The 13,289-nt window shown below is 44.8% G+C and overlaps 1 protein-coding gene across 3 annotated transcripts; it reads left to right on the forward strand.

The window, feature by feature from the left end:
• Window positions 1-1,382: 1,382 nt before the first annotated feature.
• Window positions 1,383-12,363, forward strand: AEN (apoptosis enhancing nuclease). 3 transcript variants are annotated; one of them, XM_072617925.1, is made up of 4 exons: window positions 1,383-1,466; window positions 6,004-6,637; window positions 8,210-8,413; window positions 9,220-12,363. In XM_072617925.1, exons 2-4 carry the CDS (start codon window positions 6,041-6,043, stop codon window positions 9,421-9,423), a joined length of 1,005 nt encoding a protein of 334 aa, XP_072474026.1. In that variant the 5' UTR covers window positions 1,383-1,466; window positions 6,004-6,040; the 3' UTR covers window positions 9,424-12,363. The 3 variants fall into 3 exon arrangements, with proteins under 3 accessions (XP_072474026.1, XP_072474022.1, XP_072474015.1); XM_072617921.1 differs by lacking the exon at window positions 1,383-1,466 and adding an exon at window positions 1,682-1,967 and having other exon boundaries at window positions 9,220-9,495; XM_072617914.1 differs by lacking the exon at window positions 1,383-1,466 and adding an exon at window positions 4,402-4,451 and having other exon boundaries at window positions 9,220-9,495.
• Window positions 12,364-13,289: the final 926 nt, after the last annotated feature.

A 13,289-nucleotide genomic window follows, 5' to 3' on the forward strand; every position in this document is an offset into this window, starting at 1 on the left:
AAGTGGAAGAACAAGAAGGAATGACCTCTCTGTCGCCTGAAGGAAGGAAGGGTGGGTCCTCTCTAAGTGGGACAAGAATAGCCCAGGAGATCTGGGCAGATGAAATAGTATTGACCAGAGTTTTAAAGTCAGAATTGTTTAGTTTTACAGTTACTGTAATAATTAACTGTATAATTCGTTCTCCTGGTTCTGCTCCATGCACTCTACATCAGAGTGCCAGTCTTCTCAGGTTTCTGAAACCATCCCCTTCATCATTTTACTAACCCATTCTTAGCACTTTCCACACTGCTCTAGTTTATATTCCTGGAATTTAAGGCAGGTGTTAGATCAGAGCACAGGTGCTCAAGCTGTGGTCCTATGACCCCGAGAGATCCCCTAGACCCTTTTCTGTCCTTGACAAAAATTTCAGGGGCTCGATGAGGTCAAAACTATTTTTATAATAATACTAAGATGCTATTTAGCTATTAAAATACTCTTCTCCAACTACATATGTCTGTGTAAGTTCAGATTTTCTTCATTTTTTTAAAAAACCACAACAGCATATGACAACAGATGGAATGCAGAAGCAGAAAAGAGAATCCAGTTGTCTTCTATTAAGCTGACATTAAAGAGATATGCAAAAATAGGTAAAAACTACATTTCTTTTTGTTTTAGGAAACACTTTTCATACTTTCCTTCATTACCGGTTGGCTTTTGATTGTTATTTTTAAATGGATTAACGCTATTTTTAAAAATGACCAGTTTCAAATTTTAACATGGTAAAATATCAAGAGATATAATCAAAAGCTCTTGGAGATCTTCAATCATTTTTAAGAGTGTAAAAGAGCTCCTGAGACCATAAAGTTTGAGAGGTGCTGGATTAAAGCAGTGACAACTGAAACGCCATAAGGTGAGAAAGAGAGTTAGAAAGAGGGAGCTAGGAATTGTATCTGAAATTTTTATTTTAAAAAATTTTCTTTTAAAAAAATGTTCTTTTTTCTGCATCCGGGTCATTTCTCAAACTCAGTTTCCCACCCTCCCCACAGAGTCAAGCCAAACAAATCGATACACGGACCAGGATTGAAAACAGAAGCCCCGTCTGTCCCCAGGGTCTCCAGGAGAGGCTGGGAACGGCTGCAGGTCTAGATCAGAGCTCGGAAGTGTTTCCGTCTTCCTTTACTACCGCGCTAAGGGTGCCTCCGGCTCTGTTTACCGGGCTCGGTCCCGCAGACTTTACCTTTAAATCCAGCCCGCAGGTGAGGAGGACGAGCCCGGACACCCCGCCCCGTCCTCGAAGCCACGCGTCTCGCGGCTTCCGACGGCTCGCCAACGTCAATCCCGTGACCAATCAGAGGAGCGTAGGGGAGGGCAGTGCTGTTGAAGCAGCCAATCGGCGGAGAGCAGAAGCCGGGCTTGCCCGGGCATGTGGGAGCCTCTGCCTTCTGTGCGACCACGTGGGGGCCGGAAGGGGGACTTGCGAGTGTCCGGTAAGCCGTGAGGTCGGGGGCTCGGGGCCTTAGGGGAGGGAGACCCTCGGGAAGTGGCAGGGCCTCGGGGCGGGGGGCGCGGACTGAGCAGGCGTGGGGGTGGGAGGGAAGGCCGCGCCCGGAGGCCGGCAGTCGCAGCCTCTCCCGGTTGCGGCCCCCTTTATGACCTCGCCACGCGTAGAGAAAGGCCCTGGCGGGGCCGGGAGAGCTTCTGGATCGGGCTGGACCGTAGGGTCCGGGGGGGGTGGGGGGGGTGGTAGGGCTGGAGGAAGGGGCCTTAGGGGCCGTCCTGGTGAGCCCCTTTATTTTACAGAGGAGGAAATGGAATCCCCTCCCCAACCCCCCCAGAGCTTAACCGACTTATCCCAGGTCAGGGCCCGAGGCAGGACTTGAACTCAGGCCCCCTGACTCGGGGTTCAGAAAAAAAGCTTGGGCTCCGGGAGGCCAGCCGTCCAACGCCGCCCCTGCCGCTTGCTATCCGCGTGACCTTAGACAAGCCAGGTAACCAACCCCCCTGGGTCTTTGAGTGTCTTCCAGTCCGATCTTGGGACTCCACAGAACCGCAGTGCCTTCCCAGGATCTCGGCTTCCCCTCCGCTAAAACTGGGGAGCGGGTCTAGGTGAGGTAGGAGAGTCTGGGAGCTTTGACTTCTCCTGGGCCTTGTCAGCCACCCTGCGGCTCCTTGAAGGTGGGTGTCCAGTTTGAGGGCAGCCCTGACTGCGACCGCGTCCCTGGAGGCCCTCCTCTTGGGGACTCAGCCCCCATTTTCCTTCAGGCTTTTCTGTGGATGATAAAAGATTACAGAAATGTTAAAAATTGAAAGAGACTTTAGCTATCACCTCCTAATTTCACGAAGGAAACTGAAGCCTGGAGGGGCAGAGTGATTTGGCATAGTTGTTCAAGTAACAGAGTCAAGATTTGAACTCAGATCCTCCCTGTGAAGAGGAGTGCACTCAGGTCTATTTTATCATCAGGCTTCTCATTCAAGAATCATGAGTCTGTGGATGCTCCAGAATTCTGGAGGGGTGGTAGTGCTGAATTGGGTCCAGGAGCCTTGGTACTATAGAAGAAGAAAGATTGATCCAGTGACTCAATGGATCAATGACTCTTTTAATAAGACCCCTCTGGAATGTGCCAAGTCTGGGCTATGTTAGTCAGAGCATTAGTCACTCAAAGATAGGTCAGCACTAATCACAGCTTACTGTGGCTCTTGAGAGCCTATCCTTTGATGAGGTCATGCTTATTTCTTACAATTCAACCTCACCTCTTCCCTGTGGGGTGAAAAGAGGTCCTGGAGACTTCTCAAGTATCACCTAGTAACCAGAAGTCTAGAGAGTTTAAGTATTATAACAGAATGAAATTTTAGATGTCAGGATTTGGAAGGAACTTTAGAGGTTCTATCAGGGAAAAAAATCTCTGGGGTAGGAGTAAAACAGTTCTGAGTTCCAGCTCTGCCATTGTCATTGTCACTTGTGTAGTCTCAGGCAAATCACTTAATGTCTCTGAGTCTCAGTTTCAGCATCTTTTGAACAAAGGGGTTGGAAAGATGACCTCCACAGTTTCTTCCAGCTACAAATCTATGATCCTATTTGCTTAGTCCAACCTCTTAATTTAATAGATGAGGAAACTGTGCAGAGAGGTTGGTGACCAAGGTTGGTAGTCTTCTGACCCCCTTCCTCAATCTAGTGCTTTTCATGTGATCTGGCAAATTGCTGGCAGAGTCCAGAATGCTAATCTCCTGGCTCCTTGCAATCCTCTCTCCACTGGAATTCAGATTCTCTTACACTGTGTTCATGATTTGTTTCTCAGAGTCTTGACTAACTTGGATTCCCAAAGCTCTGGAACTTGGCTACCATAGTTACTCTCCGATGGTGTCTTCTTGTCCATTAGGGTTTATATATGTAATCCTACAAAGGAGCTTTAAGATTGCCTGCTAGAACTCATTCATTCTCTTCCCTACTTATAAACCTCTCAACTCCCACAGGGCCTAAAGAGGATCATGTGGCTCACGTTTTGTTTGTTTTCCAGATGACCAGATAATTGTATTGATTTTGCAGGATCAGGCACACATTGGGAAATTAATGTGTTGTGTCTGAAAATAAAGAGTATATGTTAAGGGCTCTTACCATCTCCATTCAGTGTTCTCAGGAAGCCAGTTCTGATGACCAACTGACCCTCGGTGGGGGAAAAGGGGTTTGGTCATTTCATTTCTCAGTGCCCCTCTTTCCTCATTTGCCTGATAGGAAGAAAAAGCACTGCTATCAAACCCTTTAAATTGGTGTTGTTGCTATTTTACATATGAAGAACACCAAGGTCTACCAAGGCTAACTGACTTGCCCAAGATGACAGAGCTACCTAGTGGCAAAGCCAGAAATAGAATCCAGGTCCCTGACTTCTGTCCTAGGGTTTTTCTATTATACTTGCACTGTAAATAAAATTTGAGTAAGGTCAGTCTATGCTAGACTCTTGACCTGAGGAAAAATGACTCCAAATGAGATTAGGAATTAAAATCTGACTACTTTGGTATGGGGATGTGTAAAACAAACCACCCACAAATTAGTGTCACTCAAGTGTGTTATCCTGCTGTGCCCTGCCTTTCTGCTGCTCATCCCTGTTCCCCTAGAGGAAACAGTCCAGCTCAGACTTAGAATCGGTTCCTTGCAAATACCAGGCAGGACAGATAGGATCTGAGCAGAGGCAGGGAAAAGTTTATGGCCACTGGGGTTTCTGCTTGTTCTATATATGGCCTAAGATATACCCTAATTCTGCCAGATAGGGTATTTAAAAGAAATCTTTTGAGATAAGCCCATTGTTTTAGATTCAGGGAGAATAGGAAAATCCCAGCTCTACTACCACTAACTGCTATGTGATTTGGGGCAAATCACTTTCAGGACTTCAATTTCCTCAGCTGTAGAATGAAGAGAAAACTGTCTTAAAAACATTGAGTGACATGCCTGATGTACTAAGATGTACTGAGGTTAAGAGGTAGGTGTTAAAACCAGGTCTTTTGACCTCATTTACACGTTAAAATGTTTAAAATAACAAAAAGGCAAAAATGTGGATTGGAGTATAACAACAATTTTATGATAAAGATTGAGTTAATTAGAGAAGACATCATTAGAAGAGGTGAATCCTGACCACAGTTTATAAACAAGGGATTCATTGATTGTAGATGGTAGAGAGGCAGCCTAAACCAGTAAGAATTAAAAATTTATAAAGATGAATTTGTTGGTCTGCTTCTAGATGGCAAGGAGTGGAACTACTGACATACTCTAAGTACAAGGTTTATTCAGAGCATGGAAACCATTGAGGGAAATTCCCACCAAATGATTCTAGGAGATGAGCGGCTGTCTTACTGAGCAGCCTTGAGTCCCAGTTATGGGACTGGGTTTGGGAAAGCAAAGCATATGCATAACCCAGGAAGTCTCTATCCAGATTGTAGATTCAGTGGCCCAACCCTGGTAGGGTTGCTGGAGCCTTTTGTAAAGGGATCGTTTTAGGGTAACAGAGGTCCCAGATACTTTTGAGCATCAGTCATGAGTAAAATCCTTGACCTTGGGCTCCTGCTGTCCTTGATTATAAGGACAATCCTTACCTAACTGACTATTTCAGGTAGACCCCAGACCATGTTTCCTCTTCTTGGCAGCCATCTTGCTGCCTTGTCTACTCTTGCTCTCATGACCCCTCTTCTCCATTTTTAGTTCTCAATCCATAATCAAATTAATAGTGCCTTTGCTTTTGGAAAGAGGGTGTGTTCATATAGCTCAACTCACTATATACTATTTTCAAAATTGAATGCCTGACTAGCTACCACCCCACCTGAGATGCCACAGGCTTTGGCTCCCACTCCACAATGTAAATTTTATCTTCATCTGTCCCATCCCTGGCCATCACTCCCCTTTTGTATTGTCTCCTATTGGAATTTCAACCCCTTTATGGGAGAGACTGTCTTCTCTTTTTAATTTGTAGCCCCAGAACTTAGTATGCTGTGTACAGACCCATAATAATTAAATGCTTTTTCATTCACTTATTCATGGATTACTAGAAGTTCTTTGCTGCCTGGGTCTGCACTAGTAGATTTTTCAGTCAGTCTAGCTGTTTCTTGTCTATGTGCGTTGTTCCCGTCACTGGGGGAAGGAGTCTGATCTCACCAGCTTGCATCCATCAGCAAGTTGTATGTAGGGTTTGTTTAGTAACAGTAAAGGGGAGGAGTTGGCAAACAAGTAAACTCAAGCAAGTAAAACTCAAGGGTACCAATTTAAAGGATTAGCCATACAACCATCTCATTGTACCTGGGGAAAAATCCATTCACTTCTATCTGATTTGAGTCTAGAGATCTAGGCTCCAATCTTGGCTCTGACATTTACTATACATGTGACCCTTTCTAGTAAGTTTATCTTATGACAAGGTAGTTTACTTTCTGAGTTTCAGCTTGAAGCATGTATGAAATGGATAGGGAGGGGTAGAGGAAATCCTTCCCCTGGTCCCTTCTCACTCTGATGATTACTCTGACATCTGTTTCTTGTCCCCTTCTTAGGGTGCTGAGCAATAGTGGATCAGAGCCTGGTAGAGAGATGGCCACCTACGTTCCCCTCACTGAGCTGACAGGTATGGCATCGAAAGACAGCTCCCAGTACTTTCAGTGCTCAGGTACACCTTCTACCGAATCCAGTGATAAGGACACGTCTCGGTGGTGGCACAAGAGGAGGAGCCGGCGGCACCAACGGTTCATGGCACACAAGGCGCTTCTAGAAAAGCGAGGTGTGCTGATTACACCTCAGGAGTCAGAGGGTACCCTCCAGTTGGCCAGATCAGAGGTTCTAGAGGATGCAGAGGCCACCAGGTGTAGTACACATCAGGTTACACTTGGATCACCTGGTACCCAGCCCAGAAAAAAGCCAATACAGAAGATTGAACCCAGCAAGGACACTGCCTCTGGCCATGCTATGCCCAACAAGTGTGTGGCCATTGACTGTGAGATGGTGGGTACTGGACCTGGTGGGCGGGTGAGTGAGTTGGCCCGATGCTCAGTGGTGAGTTACCATGGGGATGTTCTATATGACAAATACATCCGGCCTGAGACACCTATTGTGGATTATCGAACGCGCTGGAGTGGCATCACCCGACAGCATATGCAAAATGCTGTCCCCTTCAGAGTGGCACAGAAGGAGGTATGGAAATGGCTAGGGAAAGCCTTGTTGATATGCTGAGAAGTATTGGGGGAAGGCTTAAGATTCATACTTTCCTCTTCAGAGAATTTGGGGCAACTTGCAAATTGAGGACAAAATAAAATTGAAAAAATGGAGCAGGGAGGCTTGTGGAGTCTTCATCTGGCCCCACTTCTACCTCCTTTTTCACAGAACTTGTTTGTGTTACTAATAGCAGAGCCTGATTTCCCCTTCCACAGGTGACTTGAGCCTGGGGCTAAGAGTATGGTGTCTGACAATTATCTTGGTTCCATCCTGTGAAGGATAGTCTTGTGTCCTCGACTACCTTTTATAGTTTTTTTTTTAGGGCAAGAAATGACCTTAAACTCTTACATCTTCTATATACCCAGCAGTAGAGGCTGGTAGTATCATGTAGTGCAGAGAGAGCTGACCTCAAAGCCAGGAAAACCTAGTATATCTAATATTACATCTGACCCATATTGGCTGTAACTGAACAGATCAGTTAACCTCCCAAATTTGTAGGCAGTTCTCCAAGACTAGAAGTTGTAGAGAAGGGCCAACTTGTGTTGGAACTTGGAGTTCAGTGAAATCACAGGTCTAGTGTAGCACCTTCTTGCACACTGTTGAGTGTGTAGTGCTCAGTCCAGAAGTAGGGAACCTGCTGTCTTGCCTCTAGGCTGCAGGTTTCCCACCCCTGGCTCAATCAGTGGCTTTTGATAGGTTAATGGAGGTAGGATGAGGGGAAATCCTTACCCCAGCTGAAGAAGTTGTCCTAGGAAGAGGTACTTTGGAAGAATACTGGTTGGGCCAGATGGGAGGGGAGGTATCAAAACCTATTCTTAAAAGCTGGGGAATTAGGACCAGGGGGGGGAATAAACAGGAAAAGCTGTTATCAGAAGAAAGCAGGTACTATGGAAGATAGTGAAGATATAAAGCACAGTGTCCTCAAGTAATTTGTAGTCTAGTTAGGGAGACAAGATTTGTACACGTGCAAAACAGGCAACATGTAAGATATTTCTCTTACTAACTGGCATTTACGTAGTGCTTTAAGCTTTGCCACGTACTTTACATAGGCCATTTCATTTAGTCTCACGGTAACCCTGTGGGGAAGATTGCTGTTATTATTCCCTTTTCACAGATGAGAAAAACTGAGACTGAATGAGGTTAGGACTTGCCCAGAGTCACATAACTAGTTAAGTATCTGAGGCAGGATTTGAACTTAGCTCTTCCTGACTCCACCTTTGTCTACTGTGCCATGTGTGAAGTTGGGGAAGGGAAGAAATTAATAAAAGATACAGAATATGACCAAATTGAAAATGTGGTATTGCCAGTAAAAGCCCTGAAAGGTCAATGGATGAAATCCTCTTCATAAAAGAGGTATCAGGCTACTCTTGCACTAGGATGGTTGGAGCAGATGTGGGTCAAGGGCTCCTAGGAATGAGGGTGGTTCTGGATTCTGTTACAAACCTATTCCCACCCTGGAGTGTGTCTTGAACCCTTGAAAAATGCTGTCCACTTGTGGGGATTCATTGGTAGAGTGGTGAGAATCTCACTGATTCATTTCACATTTCTTAGATCCTTAAACTGCTGAAGGGCAAGTTGGTGGTGGGCCATGCGCTCCATAATGACTTCCGGGCCCTCAAATACATCCATCCCCGGAGACAAACCCGGGACACTCTTTCTGTCCCTAGCCTAATCAACCAAACGGATTTCCCGGTCCGAGTCCAATCCTCTTCTCTCAAGAACCTGGCTCTGCAGCTACTGAACAAAAGAATCCAGGTTTGTGAGGGTTGTGGGGTGGAAAGAATAGACAGGCGGATGAATAGAGAGTTCACGTTGTGGAGTAAGAGTCAAATCCTGTGACATCTCAGGTGGGGTGGTAAACTCCAGGCCTTGCTACAGCTACAGCCTGAGGAAATATCTATGTGTGCATGTGCGCACGCATGTGTGTGTATGTATGTATGCATGTGTGCATGTGTATGTTGATCATAGGATCCTGGATTTAGAGCCTCATTTTATAGGTGAAAAATCTAACAGCTCGAGTTGTGAAATGACAAATCATAAATAAGCAGTAATAGTAGAATTTTGATTTGAACCCCAGCCTTCTACCTTCAAATTATTACTCTCTCCACTATTATTTCTGGATTTACTTTTCCTTGTAATTCATTTTTTTCTCAACTCAAGCCCAGGACACTTTAGGCAGTGATCTTTTTTTCACAGGCCTTAGTACCACCATATTATGTGACCTCCTTCCCCTTTCCCTACCTCCCCCCCTTATTTGTGCCCTGGAAGATACCAGATCCTTACTTTATTGTTTTATTACTTGGAGGTTCTTTCTTTGCCTCCATTCTCCCCCAGCTTCCCATCTTAGCATCTTAGTTCCTGTTCAGCTTCTGTCTGCATTTAGCCTGTCTTATCTCCCCTAAAAAGACATGGAAGTTAGTCCATCTTCATCTTATTAAAAAGTCTGCCCCTTCATGGCACTGGACAGAATCCACCAGTGCAGCCTATATCCCTGTTCTCTCCTCTGGGAGTTCACAATCTCCTACAGGCCCCAAAGACATTGCTTCCTTTTTCCTTTGCAGGTAGGCCAGCATGGGCATTCGTCTGTGGAAGATGCCACAACTGCCATGGAGCTCTATCGGTTGGTTGAGATGCAGTGGGAGCTGAAGGAGGCCATTAGCCACCCCTCGAACTGTGAGGACAGCCTTCAGGACAGTGACACAGACACTGAGCACTACATGGAAGACCAGTTCTGGCTAGAAGATCAGACTGAGGGCTGTAAATGATCCAAGGGCTCCCAGGGTGGGAAGGGTTTGAGCTTCTGTGGGTAGCCCAATAAAATTGGCCTTGTAATGGTGTATGGGAAGAATGGCTCTTCTGATGCTCTGGCCATTGGGCCCATTCATGCAAATAAGGCAGTGGGTTGATCTGAAGAGATCTCTGATGTAGCATCCTTTGTCAGGTGGTAACAGGAGAATGCTTTGGTTTCTAGGGTAGTATGGATTGGGGACCCTTTTCTGCCCACCCTCTCTCAGCATTCTAGGAGCCAGTTTCCTTTGATTCTAGCCGTGTTATTTTGAAGACATAACTAATAGTAAACTGTCAAACCGGCTTGCTGGGGAGGAGGTCACATCTTTTGATGTCTCCTAGTGAACAGTGTTTTGTGGAATTCACAAGACATTCCAAGAGTTTGTGTATTCGTCTTGGGCCAGTGGTGCAGTGTCCCTGTACCACCTGCCTATCCCCAAGTTACTCTGGTTTTTAAGAATATACTGTGCACAGGGTATTTGTCTTCACTGTTCCTTTGGTTTTCACACTGATCCCCACCTATAAAATGGGGGTACTTGTCATTGCTATTCAGAAGTAGGCTACAGATAAAGGAAGAGAACACTGGATTTAAAGTCAGTAGACCTGAATTTACATCCTGTCTCTCACCTACATCTGTGACCTTGGGCAAGTCACTTAAATAATCTGAGCCTTAGTTTCCTCATCTGTAAAATGAAGGTGTTGGACTAGATGACCTCTAAGGTTCTTTCTAGCTCTGATCTGTAATCTAGGGGAATACAGGAATTATAACTTGGGTTTTGAGCTTAGGTTGAAGGTGCTATAACAGAGTAAAAGTTTGAAATTCTCTGATCCAACCAAATTTACAATAATAGGGCAAAGAAAAGGAGTCTGAACCTCAGTCTTCCTGTAGGACCAGTATGGATACTGCAAGGGGAAGGAAAGTCACTGAGAGGCACCCTTAGGTGGTTGGGATGTGTTGTATAACAGAAAGGGGACTAGCTTTGGAGGGAGAATTGGTTGGAATCTCATTTCTGCTGCTTACTCTCAGTGTGACCTTGGTTAAAGTCTTTTACCTCTCTTTGCCTTGGTTTCTTTCTCCGTAAAATGGTAGGATTGAACTGGTGTCTAAGGACTAGTCCAGTTCTGAAGCCTTCTGTTACCCTGTGATACTTCATAGGATCTAATGACTTTGTTTACATGCTTTCCTTTTCTCCATTTCTTGCAATTACAGTGGCTGTTCAGAACCTCTCTTTTTGTTGTTGTGTTGGCAGAAGGAGGAGGAGAAAACTGCTCAGCTTTCAGTGTGCCTAATTCACACTTTTCCATTGGCTTAGATCAGGAATTTTTCCCCACCACTAGTGCTAAACTTTTATAAGGGATGATCCTAAGAACAGGGCATATTTGTACATTTGGGGTTCCCTGAAAAAGGCCAACCTTTCCAGTCCATAGAGCGTTAAGAGTCTTATCTCACTGTATAGAGGAGGAAAGTGAAACCTAGAGAAGCATTGACTTGAACAAGGTCATCAAACCTATTGATTGGAGAACAAAGATTTACTCTCTAGTTGGGGGTGTTTGAAGAGTACTTAGTCCTATGAAAAGATCATCCCCTTTGATTTACATTCATTGTTAATTTTTATGTACATTGATTGTCAGCAATTCACTTCATTTTAAAGAGCATTTCCTCCACCTTTAATTACCCTTTAATTCTTCCATCTCTTTCCTTTTGTGTTGTTTTGCCCTCTTAAGTGCCATTTTACTCTTCAGAAGAGCAGTTTTTACAAATGTCTGAGCATGTTAGGATTTCCAAGAAAAGGGTTGAGAACCCTTGACTTAGACAGCACTATTTATTGTTTAAACTTGAATATTCCAGCAGGTGCCATTTGTGACCCAGACACAGGTGTGGTCACTAACTGGTGGGCTTATTTATTCTTAATTCAGGCACTGGAGCACTTGTGCCTCATAATTAGTAGAACATTGGCCTGGGTTGTTGAGAGACTCAGTATCTGATCCTGGCTCTCTTAGTTGCCTGAGACCCCCATCTTCTACCCCTCATCCTTTACTCCCAGCCAAACCAACAAGTCATTAACTCTGGTGCTTTGTTTAGCTGGTGCGGGAGAGGACATAAGAGGTTTCCCAGATGGAGGATCTTTGTGGCAACTAGGGACATTCTTTGTTTTTGTATCCTGGGCCCCATGGGGCTTAGCACATAGTGGGCACTTAATAAATGCTTGTTGATTGATTGGCTGATGATAGTTGCTATAGTCAACTCTCATTTAGTTGCTTTTCCCTGCATCCCTAGTGACTTAATCTGAGATTTCCTTCTCCATGCCCACTTGGTGTATCCTGGGAATGAAATGGATTTTCATATGAGCCTGATTGAAGGATGACTTAGGTACAGAGTGAAATCACATGATGCATTCCAAAGCCAGGTGTTGATAGCTTTGCGATTATCTTCTCTTATTTATTTTTACCACTGTCTCTATCCATTATTGCAGATGATTGAGGGTTGACTATAAATTTTAGATAACATTGTAATTGTTTGCCTTTCCTGAGGAGTTTTGTTCACTTAAATTGCACCATACTAGTCTTGCATGAGTTTACAGCAGACCCAGTCTGGTTTGTGAAGACCATATTCCTAGCATTTATTACTGGAATAGCAGTTCCTGTGGCTTTCTGGGGCTGGTTTCTTCCAAGGTTTCAACCTCCCAGTTTGACTGGCAATTATAGCAATGTAAGCCCAGGCCTTACTGGGAAGCAGAAAGAGAAGCAGAAAGCAGGTTGAAAGAGCTTGGATTGCTGAGTGGACAAAGTAGGGAGAGATGCCTACACTCTGAACTCCATTACTGTGGTTGGTGGGAAAAGGGAGGGACTGGGATAGACTTATGTGGTATTGGAAACTGTTGCTATTGAGTGAATAAATCTCATTTGAGAATACCTAACTCTGTGTGTATGTGTTCTTGATTTAACTTTTATCTTCCAACTATTCCTCTGTAGCGCCATGTGGTAGGCAGGAGTTTGAGCAACAGGCCCCTTGTGGAGAATAGGTTGAGCAGTCCTGTTTCATCTTTAAGCTCCAAGAAACACTGTCTTTAGAAGGAGGCTGTCCCAGCCTACCATCAGTAGGCTTGGAGTTTGGTTTTTTGATTAAATGGCTGTTCAGTTGACTCAGTATTGGGAGTGGTTTTGTGTCACTGTCCACATTTTTCTTCTAGTTCTCTTAGGGTTGTAGCACAGTTGAATGAGGCTAGGGGTTTGGCCTGTGACCAAGATACCCATTCACTACGGGAAGCCTGGTAGCCCATATAGACAGTTCTCATGTTACAAAGTGGAACGTTACGTAAAGTGATTTTTACATATTGAGAGTTGGCCAGAGGATGTGGGAAAGGGAAGGAAGGAGAGAACCAGTCAAGGACACATGGCATTGAGGGACAAAGAAGCAAGAAGATGAAGAATACATCGGCCAGGCCAGGCACATGGGTGCTGGACACCGACAAGGAGAGGACAGGTGGTGATACATGGGGTGGGGGGCAGACATGGTAGTTAGCACTGATGTATCAGGGTGAAGGGGGCTAATATCTGTTGGCACCAAGCCCCCAATCTGATTGCCCCACCATCTCTCCCCAGGTATGTTCTTTTGCTTTCACTTGGAGGGTTTTTTGGTTGGGGATGGGAGACCAGGGAGTGCCAAGCTAAGGGCCAAAGAGCATGGTACTATGCTAACCGATTTTTTTTGGAATATAGATTTCTTTCAGAATTCTTTACACGAAGCTGAGTTTATGCAATGCAAATTTATATACAGTGAGAACTATCTCTGTATAATGCCATATAATCTAAATCTTCTGGGTCCTGGTCTAGAACACGGTCT

The sequence above is a fragment of the Notamacropus eugenii genome, chromosome 1 (assembly GCF_028372415.1).
Source record: "Notamacropus eugenii isolate mMacEug1 chromosome 1, mMacEug1.pri_v2, whole genome shotgun sequence".
Lineage (NCBI taxonomy): Eukaryota > Metazoa > Chordata > Mammalia > Diprotodontia > Macropodidae > Notamacropus > Notamacropus eugenii.

What these genes read in the sequence shown, in the direction of transcription:
- AEN (XM_072617914.1), top strand. Translation starts at nt 4,417, where the DNA reads ATGCCTGATGTACTAAGATGTACTGAGGTTAAGAG. An exon ending in TCAGAGTGGCACAGAAGGAG is followed by an intron (nt 6,638 to 8,209) that starts GTATGGAAATGG and finishes CACATTTCTTAG; the next exon opens with ATCCTTAAACTGCTGAAGGG. An exon ending in TACTGAACAAAAGAATCCAG is followed by an intron (nt 8,414 to 9,219) that starts GTTTGTGAGGGT and finishes TTTCCTTTGCAG; the next exon opens with GTAGGCCAGCATGGGCATTC.